Genomic DNA, 14,948 nt, shown 5'->3' with positions numbered 1-14,948 from the left:
CCAGCATAGGACAGTATAGAAAAAAGTCTGATCTGGTAACCAAATATTAGGAATAAGATAATCAGAGAAAAACCATATGCTAGTCTTAGCAAACACATCTGCTTATAAGTTATCACTTAAAAAAAATTACAGCTGTGTTATAAACAGCCTTATAAAGAATAAAATAATTTAGACTTAAAAATTACCATTAAATATTTTCAGAGCACCTAGATACAGAGAGAATCAGAATTTGATGACAGAAAGAAGAAAAGGAGCGAGATTTTTGTTTGGTACAGGTCTTGGATTCAAATACCTTAGAAAGTGTATGAATCAGTATCACCCAGGGACTGGGCTGTCTGGCTGGAACCTGGAATTTTAAGCTCACTCTATACCTTCTGGTTGTTCTCTTTGCCTCAACGGCAAATGCAGAAGGTGATTTAAATCTAGATCACTCTGTTGGCTCAGTACTACCCACAAAAATGATGGGATTATATATGCAGCACGAAATTAGTAGAGGAGAGTCAGCTTGAATATATGGAAAGCACTTGGCATGGTGCTCAGCACAGAATAATGGCATATTAATGTTAGCTAATGCCACCACCATCATCATCACCTTCCTCCTCCTCCTCTTTCTTTCTCTCCACCATCACTGTCATCATTAGGATTCTGTATATTTCCTTTTTCTGCTACTAGCTTTGTACCTACACGCATCTGAAATGTGGCCTAGGAGCATTCATAGATACATTACTGGGACTCAAGCTGTTCAATCACCTCTTAGAGAACTGAGTTATTCTCTAATGGTTGTGCTTTGGAAAGACTCCTAATCTGTAGGTATGGCCAGCCAAGCTCCTTAACAAATGTTGGGAATGTTGCTTTTAAAAATAAATACCTGAAATCCTTCTCATTAAGCATAAAAAAAATTGACCTATATAGGAAATGTCACTACACACATAAAGCTGAGGATAGGAACTGTTTGTGAGTGAAGAAATAGTGTCTGAGCACAATATGGAACTGGAAATGAGAAGGTGTATTTAGAAAATCTGTACTTTTTTCTTTAGACAGATTGGTCATTGCTTTATTACCTAATCTCAAACACAATATAAAGAATGCAAAGAGAAAACTTGGCAGCAATTGATCTGTCCTCTCAATGAACAGTGAATGTCAATCGTTATGTCCACATGGGTACAAATCTCCACTTTATAAAAAGCAAACAGCAAGCCTCTGAATCAATATGAATTTTCATTATATTTTACCTCAATTGATTCCACATGCCAAGGCAAAGCACAGCTGAGCAAATCAGCAGTAGTTTACCCTTTCCCTAAAGTAAGGGGATGTAAGTTTGAAGATAAAAATTCTGAAATTTAGGAAGAGGGTTCTTTTACTGATTTCATTAAGAATGATCTGTGCTCTTTTACTGATTTCATTAAGAATGATCTGTGCTCTGTCTGAATGAGGTTTTATCTAGCAAAGGTCATTGCTAAAGCTGCTCCTTCTGTGGCTGCCTTTCTTTTAACTTTAAGTATTTCTTTGGCACTCCAAATACAAAGTCTCAATTCCTTTGCAGAATTCAGGCAACATCTTCATGGAATTTGCACTCTGATTCAAAATAGGTTACTTACCAGACATTTCAAAGTTGTTATATAGTATGTATAAATACATACAATCTGTCAAAAACATTTGGTACTCCCCCCAAACTGCCTACTGACATTATCTACAATTTTCCTATGTACACTAATAGGAAACAAGTCTGGGAATGTGGATTTCTTCTGTAGTCTCTCATTGTGTCAGTGTTCTGGGGCGAATATTTGATCGCTACATGCAGCTCTGAGGAAGTCATCATGGCCACCCATACTCAGTTACTATTACTCCAATTTTTTGAAAATGGTTCAGAATTAATCTATCCCCAATAAATCAGCAGGTTCAACCCTTTCTTCTTGGTGAATTCTTGTCTCTCAAAATGACTTGGAAAAATTTCATTTTCAGCTGTCTTTCTTATTTATTATTTTTTTTCCATCCCAAGTTTTTCTTATGTTGAATCCTTAAATTTTTATTGAAGCAGTTCTATCCAGAATATATTGGATAGGACCAGAACTGTAGTAATAAGACAATGAGAAAATTTTAGATTACTCCTGTGAGGTAAGAAAGAAAAGATTTATTTGTTGGCTATAGAGACAAGAGAAAAGACTAAAACTCAGTATTAGCTTTGGGTATAAAAAGCTTTTGACTTAATGCTGTACATAAGACATGATAAAACTGAGCATAAGCTTCATCAAGGGCCCTAATTAATGACTGAGTAGCAGCAAATCTGTCAGACTTGTGTTAACAGACCCAGGTCTTCATTCTCCAAAGACCACTTTCTATTTCAAATGAACAATCTGTGACAGGAATAAGTGAATCTCACATAAAGAAAGGCAGCTTTGAATATCTGGAATTCACTTGGATATAAACATTTAATTTCTATCATAACTGGCATTTGCATCATTTAAATTTTAACACTGTGACTGCCCTTCCTTTAGTCTGCTCTCATATACTTACTCCATGTCTCCTTTCCACCACTGCTTGAGCGCCTCACCACCACCTGATTTCCTACTCAGCACATCCTCCCCAACACTTTAGCCTTCAGTGTTTCCACAGGCCCACCCTTCAGCATAAAGAACAACTTTCTCTCTTCTTCCTCCTGCTCTCAGCAAAGGCTGTGATCCTCGCCCTGAGACTGGAAGCTAAGAAGAGCTTCTAGACTTGGGTCTGCCTCAGTAATTTTCCAGGTTGGAGCTCTACCTTTTTTTTGGCAGTAGGACTTTTATTTGTTCTTTTTTAACTTTTTATTTTGAACTAATTTTAGACTTACAGAAATGTTGCAAAAGTAGTACACAGTTTCTGTATATCCCTCACCAAGCTTCTTTTTTATTAACATCTTACGTAATCATGGCAAAATGATCAAAACCAGGAAATAACCTTGGTACAATACGATTAACTAAAGGGATTATGCATATTTTACTAGTTTCCCACTAATGCCCTTTTCTGTCCCAGGATTCTATTCAGGACCCCACATTGCATTTTGTTGTTATTTCACCTAAGACTCCTATACTTGTTAAGAGCTTTTGTCTTTCATGATCTTGACACTTTTAAAGAATACTCATCAGTTATTTTGTTAAAGGTCAATTTGGTTTTCTTTGATGTTCTCCTCATAATCCAACTGAGACTTTTCGGCAAGAATAGAGCACTGTGCCCTCAGTGGATCATACCACAGGCTTCACAGTGTTGACATGTCTTGTTAATGGTGATTCAGACCTTGATCACTTGGTTAAGCTAAATGTTTCTGCCAGGTTTCTGTACTGTAAAGTTACTCTCTTTCTCTTTGTAGTTAATAAATATCTCGGGGGAGATACTTTGAGACAATGCAAATCCTCTTTCTTCTCAAATCTTTGCCCCCTGACTATAGTATCCGTCAGTAGGTTTTGTCTGCAACAATTACTGCTGTGGTGCTTGCCTAAGAGTGACTTTCTATTTCCTCTTTCTTTTTACATTTATTAATTGGAGCTCTACTGGAAGAAAGAGCTGTCCCTTCTGCCTGATTTATTTATTTATTTGATTTTAATAAAAATGGACTTATTTTATTTTACTGGTTATAATCCAATACTGTATTTATTTTGTTGCTCAATATGTTCCAGTTTTGGTTATTAAGATCTCCTTCAGGTTGGGGTCTGTGTTCTTTCCAGCTCCCATCTTTTTGAAAGCATTTCCTTGCTTTCTGGAACCACAAGATGTTCCAGCTCATCTTGTATTTACCCTGCTATAGACCTAGCGCCATTTACTTCCCCAGAGTCCTGGTTTCTTTTGTTGGAGAATGGTGTTTAGAAAACAAGATCTGAGTAGTAAGTGTGCTATGGCTGTTGAAGTGTTATTGCTTTTGGGCTCTTTCAGTGAACAAAGCAAGTAAATGCATGTATGTATACTAACTCACATATAAACATCTATATTTCTTTATCTCTATATTTATCTATATCTATAGGTATATCTTTAGATATAAATATATGTAAGTATATAATGATACCTCAGATTTCAATCCAGTACTCTCTGGCACATTTTAGACTTCCCTTTCCTCATCTGTAACTTCTTTCTCCAATAATGAGAAACCTGGTTGTGTTATTTACAATACATGTACTTATTCAATCAATACATGAAGGATTTTCAGAATCGCTAATACATATTCCTATGAGAAACACATTTATTAATTAGATTACAGCATTTATGCACAGTTCTTTTTGTCTTAAGCTTTTATGGTTTTCAGTTAAGAAAGTTTTTAACTTAATTTCTTTTCTCTGCCTTCCTCAGTGTGATCATATTATTTATTTGTAATACAGTTAGGTTCATTTGTAAGTGTTTGCATTCTATATTAGGATTTCCCCTCATATACTGGTTGGTTTTAGTTATTTTTTGGGTCTGTGGAACATTACTATGTTTCTAAGAGTCAGAGTTATACAAGATATATTCAAAGTGTCAATTGCTTTTCATCTCTGTACCCCATTCCCATTATCTACTTCCTGCCATTCCTTCCCCACCCATCTGCTTTATGGATCACATCTCTTCTCTTTTTGGTGGATGGATTAGCCTTCCTGTATTTCTTTTGCACAAGTAAACAGATACATATGTATTTTCTTACATCCCTTTTTTTTTCTTTTTACATGAAAGTTAGCATTCTACGGATATTCTTTTTCCTCCCCACCCAACAGTACATCCTGAAAATACCCAAGATAATTACTGATATAAAAGAATTGACACTGGACTTTGTCTATCAAATCAAGAGAGGTTTTTAAAGGATACTTTTTAATATCACTGATACTTTTATAAAACTAATCTTTTATTGGTTTCAAGTATACAGGACAGTGGTTCAACAGTTACCTATATTATTAAATCTTTACCCCCACTAATGTGTTTACTATCTGTCAACATAGGAAGATGTTACAGAATCACTGACTATACCCTCCATGCTGTACCACCATCCCCAGACATGTTTGATTTGGCTCATGCAATGCCAGCTCAAGTAGTGTTCTTAAAATTTTTGAATTTGTTGTCAGCATCAAAACACTGGGACATTTCACATAAACATCTGGATTCCTAGATTTTGGGGAAGAATTTGGCAACACTGGATATGGCTGGAAAGCTGAGTGGTGATGGCACTAACTTTCCCTGTCTCTGGTCCTCCCTGCTGTCTGTCACCCACGTCTCAACCCTGTCTGAGTGTCGGTTATCAGCTGTCATTGAGTATGTGCTGCCATTTCCTTGTAAGTCTGAACAGCAGTACTGAATATTGCTCTGTCGATTTCTAACTATGTAACCTTGGATAAGAGTCTAAATGATCTGAAAAATAGGCCCCATGATTATATGTGCTTCAAAGGGGTGTTGAGCATTCATGTAGTTCTAAGATGATTCTTATTCTGATTGTTCTAAAGAAAAGGCTTAAGCCAGTTTATATGGAATACTTAAAAACAGAGATGTCTTTTAAAGTTGCACTGAGTTAGCAATTACTGTGAAAAAAAATGTCAGATAGCTTTCAGAAGCCCACTTAAAAATAGGTGTGTAGGTGTGTACCAATAAGTCGGACAATTAAAGGTGAGGTTGGGGGAAATATGCTGCTTCCGGCTCTGAACTGCACTGGACTTCTACAAAGAAATTAGAACCTTATGATGCTGCAGATGACTCCCTGTTCCTCACTGCTAATTAACCAAGATAAGAGACTTCTTTAAATTTTGTAGAGAGACATGTTGTACTCTGTTCTCTGGAAAATCCTCAAAAAAAAAAAAAAGAAAAAGAGGAGAATAAGAAATAGAAATGCAAACTCCATCTACGGAAATCTATAATCTCAGATTATAATACATGAAGATGGAAATGGATATAGGATTCATAAGTGACTTTAGCAGATAGAAGGTGGCAAACCAAATGCCTTTTAGGGGTTATCACAACAGGAGGAAACCAAATCATCTGTAAAACCCCAGAAAAGCATAGGAGTTAGAAGCGCCAGGTACTGTGGAAGATAGGGTTAAGGAAGGGAGTTGAATGCAAAAACCATTTGAAGTTTATATAAAGAGCAGTTAGATCATCAGAGAGCCATCCCCACCCTCCTTACCAAGTGAATGCCTTCCCCAACACCTACAGGAAAGAGAACTGTATCCCCTAGAGAAACTAAACTGGAGAGAATGTGGACTTAGGGACATCAGACAGAGTAGGTAGGATCAGGTATAGGGCTGATAACAAGGGGCTTAAGTGGAAGTGTGCATGCTGAACAGTGAAATTCCACTCCCTTCTCCAGCTTACTCCAGAATGCTGGCACCCAGGCAGAAAAACCCTCCAGGACAGAGACTGGTAGATTCTTTGCTAGAGAAGATGAATAGCAAGAGAGAAAAACTTATAATAGACACCAACTTTTAGGTATTTCCAATAAAGGTTGGTAGGGCTTCTTAATACTCTATATATAGTTAAGCTCTCTATACACACAAGCTTCCAATCAGTTTTTCAGTGCCTAACAAAGAAGAGATAAGAGAAAGTACTGCATCCATAAAACAAGAACAGGGTGCTATAAAAAAGAAGGGAACAATGCAGGGTGGGGGAATGAGAAGAGCCATTGGAAACTGAAACTATAATAGTCAAATAAATGTTATTGTGAAAGGACTGGAAGGTAATGTTGAGGAAATACCTTAAAGGTAGATCAAAACAGAAAAACAAAAGTATAGAAAATAGGAAAAAAGTTAAGAAAACTAGAACATCAGTACAGGAAATCTGATTTTTGATTAAAAGGAGTTACAGGAGAGAAGAGAGAAAATGGTGGTGAGTGACTTATCAATAAATACACAGCATTTTCCTGAATCCTGATTATCTACAGGGCTTGCTAGGTTCCAACAGGACAAATGAAAAGAAAACCCAAAAATAATGGTGATAAAAAAAAATTCTAAAAGCTTCAGAGAGAAAAATAAACAAGGAATTAGGAATAAGAACAGTAACATATTATTTAATTGCAATATTAGAAGGTCAAGACAAAGGAGCAATGCTTTCAAAATTCTGAGGGAAAATAATTTTAAACCTAGAATTATGTTATGTCAAACAAACAGTAACTTGTGAGAATGGAATAAAGATGCTTTTAGAAATATTAAGTCTCAAAAAACTTATTTCCTATGCATTCTTTCTTAGAAGCTACTGGAGGATTTGCTCCACCAAAATGAGTGAAATCAAGAAAGATGACATAGGGTCAAACACAAAAGAAAATTAAGAGGAATTTCCAGGATAACAATTAGGCAGTAAGCCTTGAGAGAATTGTTAGGTCCAGACTGAGCTTGGTGGATGGAGTTCTAAGTTCAGGTTGGCTCTGGGATGGGTGTCAGGGCAGCAAGGGAAGGGAGATATAACTGATGTGGAACATTGTATTCAGAGACATTTTACAAAAAGTATTTAAGACTTATGGAATGACAGCCACAGGTTTGAAGAAAAATAAGCACATTTTAAAAATGAGGCATTTCATAACCCCAGAATAACAAAATCGCTCAAGAAGGATGTATTATCCTTGGTTCCACAGTAAACCGTATTTGTACAGTATTAAAACTGAAAGTACTATTACATACACAAACTGTATTGAGATGGTAGAGGAAGGAAGGAAGGTAAAAGACCTAAAATTCTCATCATCCATAATAAGAAGCAATAGGTAATATGTAAACTGATGAAAAAAGTTACAGCAGGGTATAAATACTTAGAATATTATATGAATATTTATAAAGGTGAAGATCAGAGAAATGGCCCTAAGAGTTGAAAATGACTGCATTTGGGGAAAGGGTAGGTTGAGTTGGAGAAGAGAATTACTGTTTATAAGTAAGTCTTTGAGCATTATTTGATTTTATAAACTATGGGTATGTATTATTTTATTAAAAATAGAAATTAAAAACCCAAACATATAAAAAACATTACAAACCATGTAATATAGCAGGAAGAGTTCAAGCTAGGAAAATAAGCTACTGAATACTTAACACTGTGATCTTGGGTAAATCATAACTTCTTTGTGTCTCAACTTCCTTATCTATTCATTGTGGGACTTTGGTTATTTCTAAAGGCATTTCCAGCAACACTTCTGATTCCATAATAAGTATTTTTTTTATCAGGAAAGAGAAACTTTTCTCATGGTATACTTGTACATATTTTTGTTCACTTTGCCAAGGGTCTCCTTACCTCTCTTTGCCCCTTGATGTTAAAATGGAACTAGCATGCCCATGAGCTAGGAATCCCATTGTACCTGTGAGGCTAGTCTCCGCATAGCCTCTTCCTGCCGCCTGCGCATTTCTGGAGTTCCTGGGCAGCTTCCACTGGTGATGGATGAGTGGGCTGAAGGTGGTTGTGTGAGTGGCAGCTCTCTGTTGGCATCCACATCTGGATTAAAAAGATGAGATGTTTATATTAGATAATCATAAAACTGAACTAAAGGAAGATTCATTAAATTCCATTGGTTCTACAATCCAGCAATTCTACTCCTAAAGCATGAAATGAAAACACATTTCTACGTAGAAACTTGTATACAAATGTTCAAAGGAGCAAGATTGATAACAACCAAAGAGTGGAAACAACCCAAATGCCCACTGATTAATGAATGGTTAAACTGTGGTATATCCATACACTGTATATTACTCAGCAAAAAAAAAAAGAGAGAGATACTAATACATGCTACACTATGGATAATCCCTGAAAATACTACACTCACTCAAAGAAGTTAGTTACAAAAGACCATATGGTTCTACGTATATGAAATATCTAGAACAGGGAAACCCATAGGGACAAAAGTAAATTAGTGGTTACATTGGGGTATAGGCAGGGAGTTAGGAGGAGAATGGAGATTGCCTTCTTTTAGAGGGGAAGAAAATATCCTAATATTAGATTACGGTGATTGCTGCATAACTGTGAATATACTACAAAACACTGAACTGAACAATTTAAATGGGTGTATTGCATGGTATGTGAATTTTAACTTAATAAAGTTGTTTTTAAAAAACTCCATTTATTCATATTATTTGGAAAATATCTTACTACCAGACATTATAGACTATATTTATGAGTATGGATCATACTTTAAAAACTGGTACCAAAATGAGCAGACTGTTATGTGAAGGTCGACAGTAATTGAAAAGGACAAGGACAGGGGAAGGTAGTCCTTAACTTGCTAACAGTAGGACTGAACTGAGTCTTCCATCCAACTAGCAGAGTAAATTCCCTGGTCCCTGGATAGAGTTCTGAGTAATTATAGGAGGGTAGGTATGAAAGATGGCAGTGAAAAAAGACTAAAGGCATGTGTGAGTTGAGGTAAAGTTCAGTGATTGTCACTGTATCATTTCTGCTGTTCACTCCCTCTCCCCAGCCTATTCCCCTTTATCTGGTATTTGATTTTGTGGGTAATTATTTCGTGAATACTCTCTGTCTCTCAGCTATTCCCTTTTGGAGATGCCTTCTTTTTGGTCTGAGTGTCTTCACCTTCTGTTTGGTATTTGGAGAACAGCAGAAGTAAAAGTTAGTAAGTAGGCAGTAGTCAGTGAGCACAGCAAACTAGCTAAATAGACTTCTGAAATGAGCAGAGCAAGGAGGGTAGGGGTTACTTACTTAACAGCTGGCTAGGGGCTTGGCAGCTGTTAGCAAATGTCAAATTCAAGTAATGACTACATTGCGACTTTTAGTGAGAGGAAAATATAGTCTTGTATTAGAGCTTCCCTAACTACTGTACCGAGTATACTTGCAGTTAATGTAATAATGCCTGAATTACACAATGGGTCTATTTTTGCAAATGTTTTTGTTCTTAGTGTGTATGTTATGGGGTGGGTGATGACGGTGGCACAGACTGATGGGGGAGTCAGGTTTGGGAAGGGGTGTAGGCGGAAAGCACGATGACAAGCCAGTGCCTGCCTTGACAGCTTTTCTGTACCTTCCCAGGGAAATGACAAGGAGGGGGCGGGCTGGGGGCTGAGTGTCTGTGGGGGAAGGACAGAGCCGGGCAATGCAGTACTGCAGGCTAACTGCTCACATCTTCCACAGCAGTACTGCTCTGCGTGGACGGAGGAGCAGGGCAGGAGAAAGGATGACAGATGGTGCAGAGATGGAAGTTGGGAGCTCCAATAACTTTCCACTTAGTTTCATTATTACTGCAACTACATCATTGGTAGCAGTGACTGAGGGGCAGGAAAGCCATTTGGATTCCAAATAAACCTATCCAAGCATAATGTAAATTAAACTCTGTAAAAAATTAAGCCAACTCTCTACATACAGGCATCATTCTTATTCATTAATGAAAAAAATTCTGCTACTGTCACTAACATTCCCAGTGCCAGCTCATATGGCAACAGGTTAATACCAGAGCTTGTACTTTATCCTCACTTACTCCTGACCCTTCTGAAGGACTGGCGGTTCATTCAAGACGGCAGAGGTAGAATTCATTTGGACATCAACAATTACTTTGTACGGGGCAACTGCTGGTTCTGTGTAATTCTGATAAATACATAACCACATACTGTATCTCCTCTGACACCTTTTCAAGTTTTGAAAGTTAATTATCAGGCCAATTCTACAGTCTCAACCTATGGACATTTATCTTATGAAAATATTTTTAGTGTTTCTTTGGAGATAAAAGACAATGGACATTAGAGAATAACTTAATGAGCTACCTTCTATAAGAACTCTGCTTTGGGGAGCACATGGCTGTTTTCTATTAACCCTTGTTCTTCTAGGCCTAGAGGGGGACTCCCAGGTATGTCTGCTTTCTGAGAAAACAGCTCTTCTTGCCCTTAGGATTTATCCTGTTATGTATAATTTTACCATCTGTTATCTGCAACGGTGATTACAGAAGGGTCAGAGAGACTATTAGCTGTCTGGTTTTCTTTCTGACACACTCAAATAGTTAATGTCTTAGATTGCACAGATAAGAAGCAGTTTGGTGGAATATTTAAGCACTCAAAGGAAAATACTGGAATAGGTGTGGAAAGTTACTTTCAACCATGAAAATATGTTCTTAGAACCACAAAATTTTAGTATAGGAACAGATCATAAAGATCACCTAGTCCCACTTTCTTCACACTACAGATGAGAAAACTGAGGCCTAAAGAACTAAAGTAAGATCCTCAAGGTCATAAAGGACAGTCATTTTGAGTGCTGGGGCTCAATCTGAATGTCTGGGCTTTTGGCTACCATGACACCATGTTGATGTACCTCAGAAATGCATCATGCAGAAACTAAGCAGGACATTGCTTTTAAGAAAAGAACTCTTCAATACCAATTCTTAACATAGCCTGGTGAACAGGGACTCTTGATCAACCAGTTTCCTTTCTAGACACTAGATCTTCTTTTATATGTTAGATATCCATAAGTTTACCAGAGGCAATCAGCCTACTTATGATATGAGGCTGCTTATTAATTTCAGCAGGAAGCCAGGATGTTTGGAGGGTGTTCTTTGATTCCTGTTGATTTCTAGCACTGGCAAAACTCTGTAACTACTATGAGCTCACACAAACCATTTCTAGTGGTTGCTATCTGAAAATCTGAAGTGAGTTAGATTACTGGCTTGGACTAGTAGGGCAATAGTTTCTTTTTCTGTTCTTTTATAACTAACAGAAACCAGGTAGACCAACTCTATACACAGTATATAGGAAAACATCATACATTTCCTTTTATCTCCTTTACTAAAGTTGAGTTCCACCAATAAGGAGGCAGCACAGCAAAATGGATAAGAGACTGGCATCTGAAACTAGAGAGTTTAGGATCAAATTCTAGTTTCACCATTTACTGGCTGTGAAACCTGGGAGGCTTCCTTAACCTCTCTGAGCCTCACATCACTTATCTGTGAAATGAAGATAACAGGACTACCTCACTGAATTGATAAGACGATTGGGTGAACTAGTATTTGTTAGGCTCTTAGAGAGTGCCTGGTACTCAGGACCATAGAAGAATTTTAAAAAACCTAGTGGTGGTCATCAAACTGCACCCTGGCCATGGTGAAAGACTCATGAGTATATATGAGATCTCAGCATCTTTTCATAAGGAAGCAGGAGACACCCTTCAAGGGCACAACGAAGCTCAAGCCCAAGCAGAGCGTACGGACATCAACACAAGGAAATGAAGACTGCAAAGAGACTGAGCTGGCATGTAACAAGCACACGTGGGTACAGGCTGAGCAAAGCTGACAGTGCCGGAAGCACACGGCTCCTCCAGGGAACTGCTGCAGTCATCATCCAAAGGAAGACTCGTCAGCCAGCCAGTAGGGAAAAGTCATAAATTTATTCCAAGAGAAAGGTTTTCTCAGTCACACTGAGGTGGCTGCTGGGTATGCAGGTTAAATGCACACAGAGTGTTATACTCTTTCCCTCGACTCTGGATGAGTGGTCCTCACACGCACATCAGGTTTGGCAGATTAGAAAATAGAAGATCTAAGACTTAATATGAGTATGTCAAAAACAGTTTCAGAGCAATGAACAGGGAGTTCTTTAAAAAGGAGTACGTACGTTTGGGGGAGGCATGTGGGCTGTCTGAGGCAATCTGTCTCATCCGTGTTCCGTGGCAGCTGAGGGCCACCAGTCTGGAAATGACGGCAGTTTTGCCGAATCCAATGTTCCCCACAATCACTACTCCTTGATTCACGCTGGCATTTGAACTCTGAAGCTGAGCATCTATTTCATGGAAAACCCAGTCCCGGCCAACAAACACTGACTCTGTAGTGATGCTGGGCACTTCAAACAGCAGAGGCTTCAGGGAGATATCTGGAGGCCTGTAAGGTGCAAAGTGAACTGGAAGGAACAACAAGAGAACACAGAACTTAGGCCAAGCCGTCAACTTTGAAAGAAATAAAGAAAAAAGGAAGTATGGCTTAGGAGAATTAGAGTTACGTTACGATGGTATTCTGGGGTTATTCAGAAAATAATAAAACTCTGAATTTTGGTTTTATACAGATAAGCAACGGCAGGTAAGCTAGAGTATCTGATACTCTAGTGGGCTGAAAACCCACACTGTTAAAATAGTAATGATTTACAGAACAGTCAGAAAATGGGGGTGATATTCAGAATTACTAAACAGTGGGGATGGCCTGGATACCAGTAATCAGGAGGATGCAGAAGAGTAAGGAAATAGGGCCTTAAGGCCTCCTCCTATGTCTGGGGATAACCTTTTAATTGCTGGACTGTGGGGAGCTACAGGGTTGGAACTCCTGGGGAGAGGCCAGGCTATTGGGGGGCATCCAGATGACTTACAGCATCAGCTCTTAACCAACCAGTAAGGACATATTTCAGTCCAGTGACCAATATGGCCATACCATTGCATTTCAGTCTTGCAAAAAGCAGTGTAAAGACGACTTGCCTGTTTCTTTAAAAATGTCAATGGAAACAGTAATTCCTTTAAGTTCCTGATGGTATTTAAAAAAATCTAGTAGGTATATTAAGGGAAGCAAAGACTTTAAAAGCTTTGATATTTAAAAGTTCTTCAACACATTAAGGAGTCAAAGAGGCAGAAACCATACTTTCACCCAAGTCTTTGCACCTGTACTGCTTGTAATCATGCCAGTTAAAAAAAAGATTTTGGCTTATATACACAGGTCTTGGGGATGGGTTCCTATTACTTTTCTCAATATTTTTTTCTGCTCTTATGTTGTGGGATGTGCTAAGGGCCAAGCATAAGCTCTACTTTCAATAGTTCTCTAAAATTGTGTAAGAGATGTGACTTGGTTTCTAATTATATTGACAGTAAAAAGAAGTCCTGCCTGCCCTCCCTTATCTGGGTTAAATGTCCTCCTAACTGTTTGGAGAGTAGCTTTAAGATATATCATTTTATCTGACTGGTACCAGGTATTTCATTTCTGTATCTTTAACCTTACACACTGCTTTGACACACAGTAGGTGCTCAATAAATGCTTACTGAAAGATTTCATTAAAAAGAAGTATTACACTCTAAGCTCATTTTGTATTTTAGAGAATAAAAGCCAGGGGTGGGAAAGGGATGAGGACAAGAGAAAGGGAAATCATAAAATTAGATCTACCCATACTGCTTATACTATTTTAGAACATATTAAACCACTTATATATCATAAGATGGTATTTAGAGATGGGAGCTTACTTGAGAAAATGTACACAGACATATACACATTTTCATTTAAAACTGAAAGTCATTAGAATGATAACTGAGCATTAGAAAAAGGATAACAGTTCAAAAAGTACTGCAAATAGTTAGACATATAAGGTCAAAATCTATAATATAAGTAAATAGTTTTGTTTATCACTTTAAAAATATCCCACATTTTCATAAACACAGAAAAAGGAGCTGTGGAGGTATGGCTATATGGTCATGTATAATTTCCTGATTTCATCTCTTTACCAAAACTTACTCTTTTATAATCTATAACTATAAGTACAGAATTCAGTATATTTAGACTTTAACTTGTTAAAAACATATTTTTAATTCTAGTGTCTTCTAGCTAATAGATTCTATTTTACTTTTCTTAAACATTGAGTTATAATTCACACACCATAAAATTCATTCTGTTAAAGTACACAATTCAGTGGTTTTTAGAATATTCACACAGTAGCACAACCATCACTATCTAAATCCTGAACATCTGCATCATCCCCCAAAGAAATAGCCATTAGCTGACATTTCCTAGTCCTCTTTCCTCCCAGACCCTGGGAACCAGACACTTTCTGTTTTTACAGATTTACCTATTCTGGACATTTCACATTAATATTATCGTATGTGGCCTTTTGTGTCTGGCTTCTTTCACTTAGCGTAATGTATTTGAGGTTCATTCATATTGTAGCATGTATCAGTATTTTATTTCTTTTTATTGTTGAATAATATTTCATTCTATAGATGTATCATATTTTGTTTATCAGCTGATGGACATTTGGATTGTTTCCACTTTTTGGCCATTAAAAACTATGCAATGAATATTCATATACAAGGTTTTGTGTACTTAT

General features: G+C 37.4%; 1 protein-coding gene across 11 annotated transcripts in view; it reads right to left on the bottom strand.

Annotated features, from left to right (window-relative positions):
• TANC2 (tetratricopeptide repeat, ankyrin repeat and coiled-coil containing 2) overlaps positions 1 to 14,948 on the bottom strand; it is a 374,308-nt gene that overhangs the window by 70,142 nt on the left and 289,218 nt on the right. For all 11 annotated transcript variants that reach the window (XM_036997193.2, XM_073235742.1, XM_073235743.1 and 8 more), the window contains 2 exons: positions 12,492 to 12,773; positions 8,255 to 8,388 (listed from right to left, as the gene is read on the bottom strand). In XM_036997193.2, the coding sequence (XP_036853088.1) occupies positions 8,255 to 8,388; positions 12,492 to 12,773 (416 nt within the window). The remainder of the gene's footprint in view (positions 1 to 8,254; positions 8,389 to 12,491; positions 12,774 to 14,948) is intronic.

The sequence above is a fragment of the Manis javanica genome, chromosome 4 (genome assembly GCF_040802235.1).
Source record: "Manis javanica isolate MJ-LG chromosome 4, MJ_LKY, whole genome shotgun sequence".
NCBI classification, from domain to species: domain Eukaryota; kingdom Metazoa; phylum Chordata; class Mammalia; order Pholidota; family Manidae; genus Manis; species Manis javanica.
This window is presented reverse-complemented; position numbering and strand designations above follow the sequence as displayed.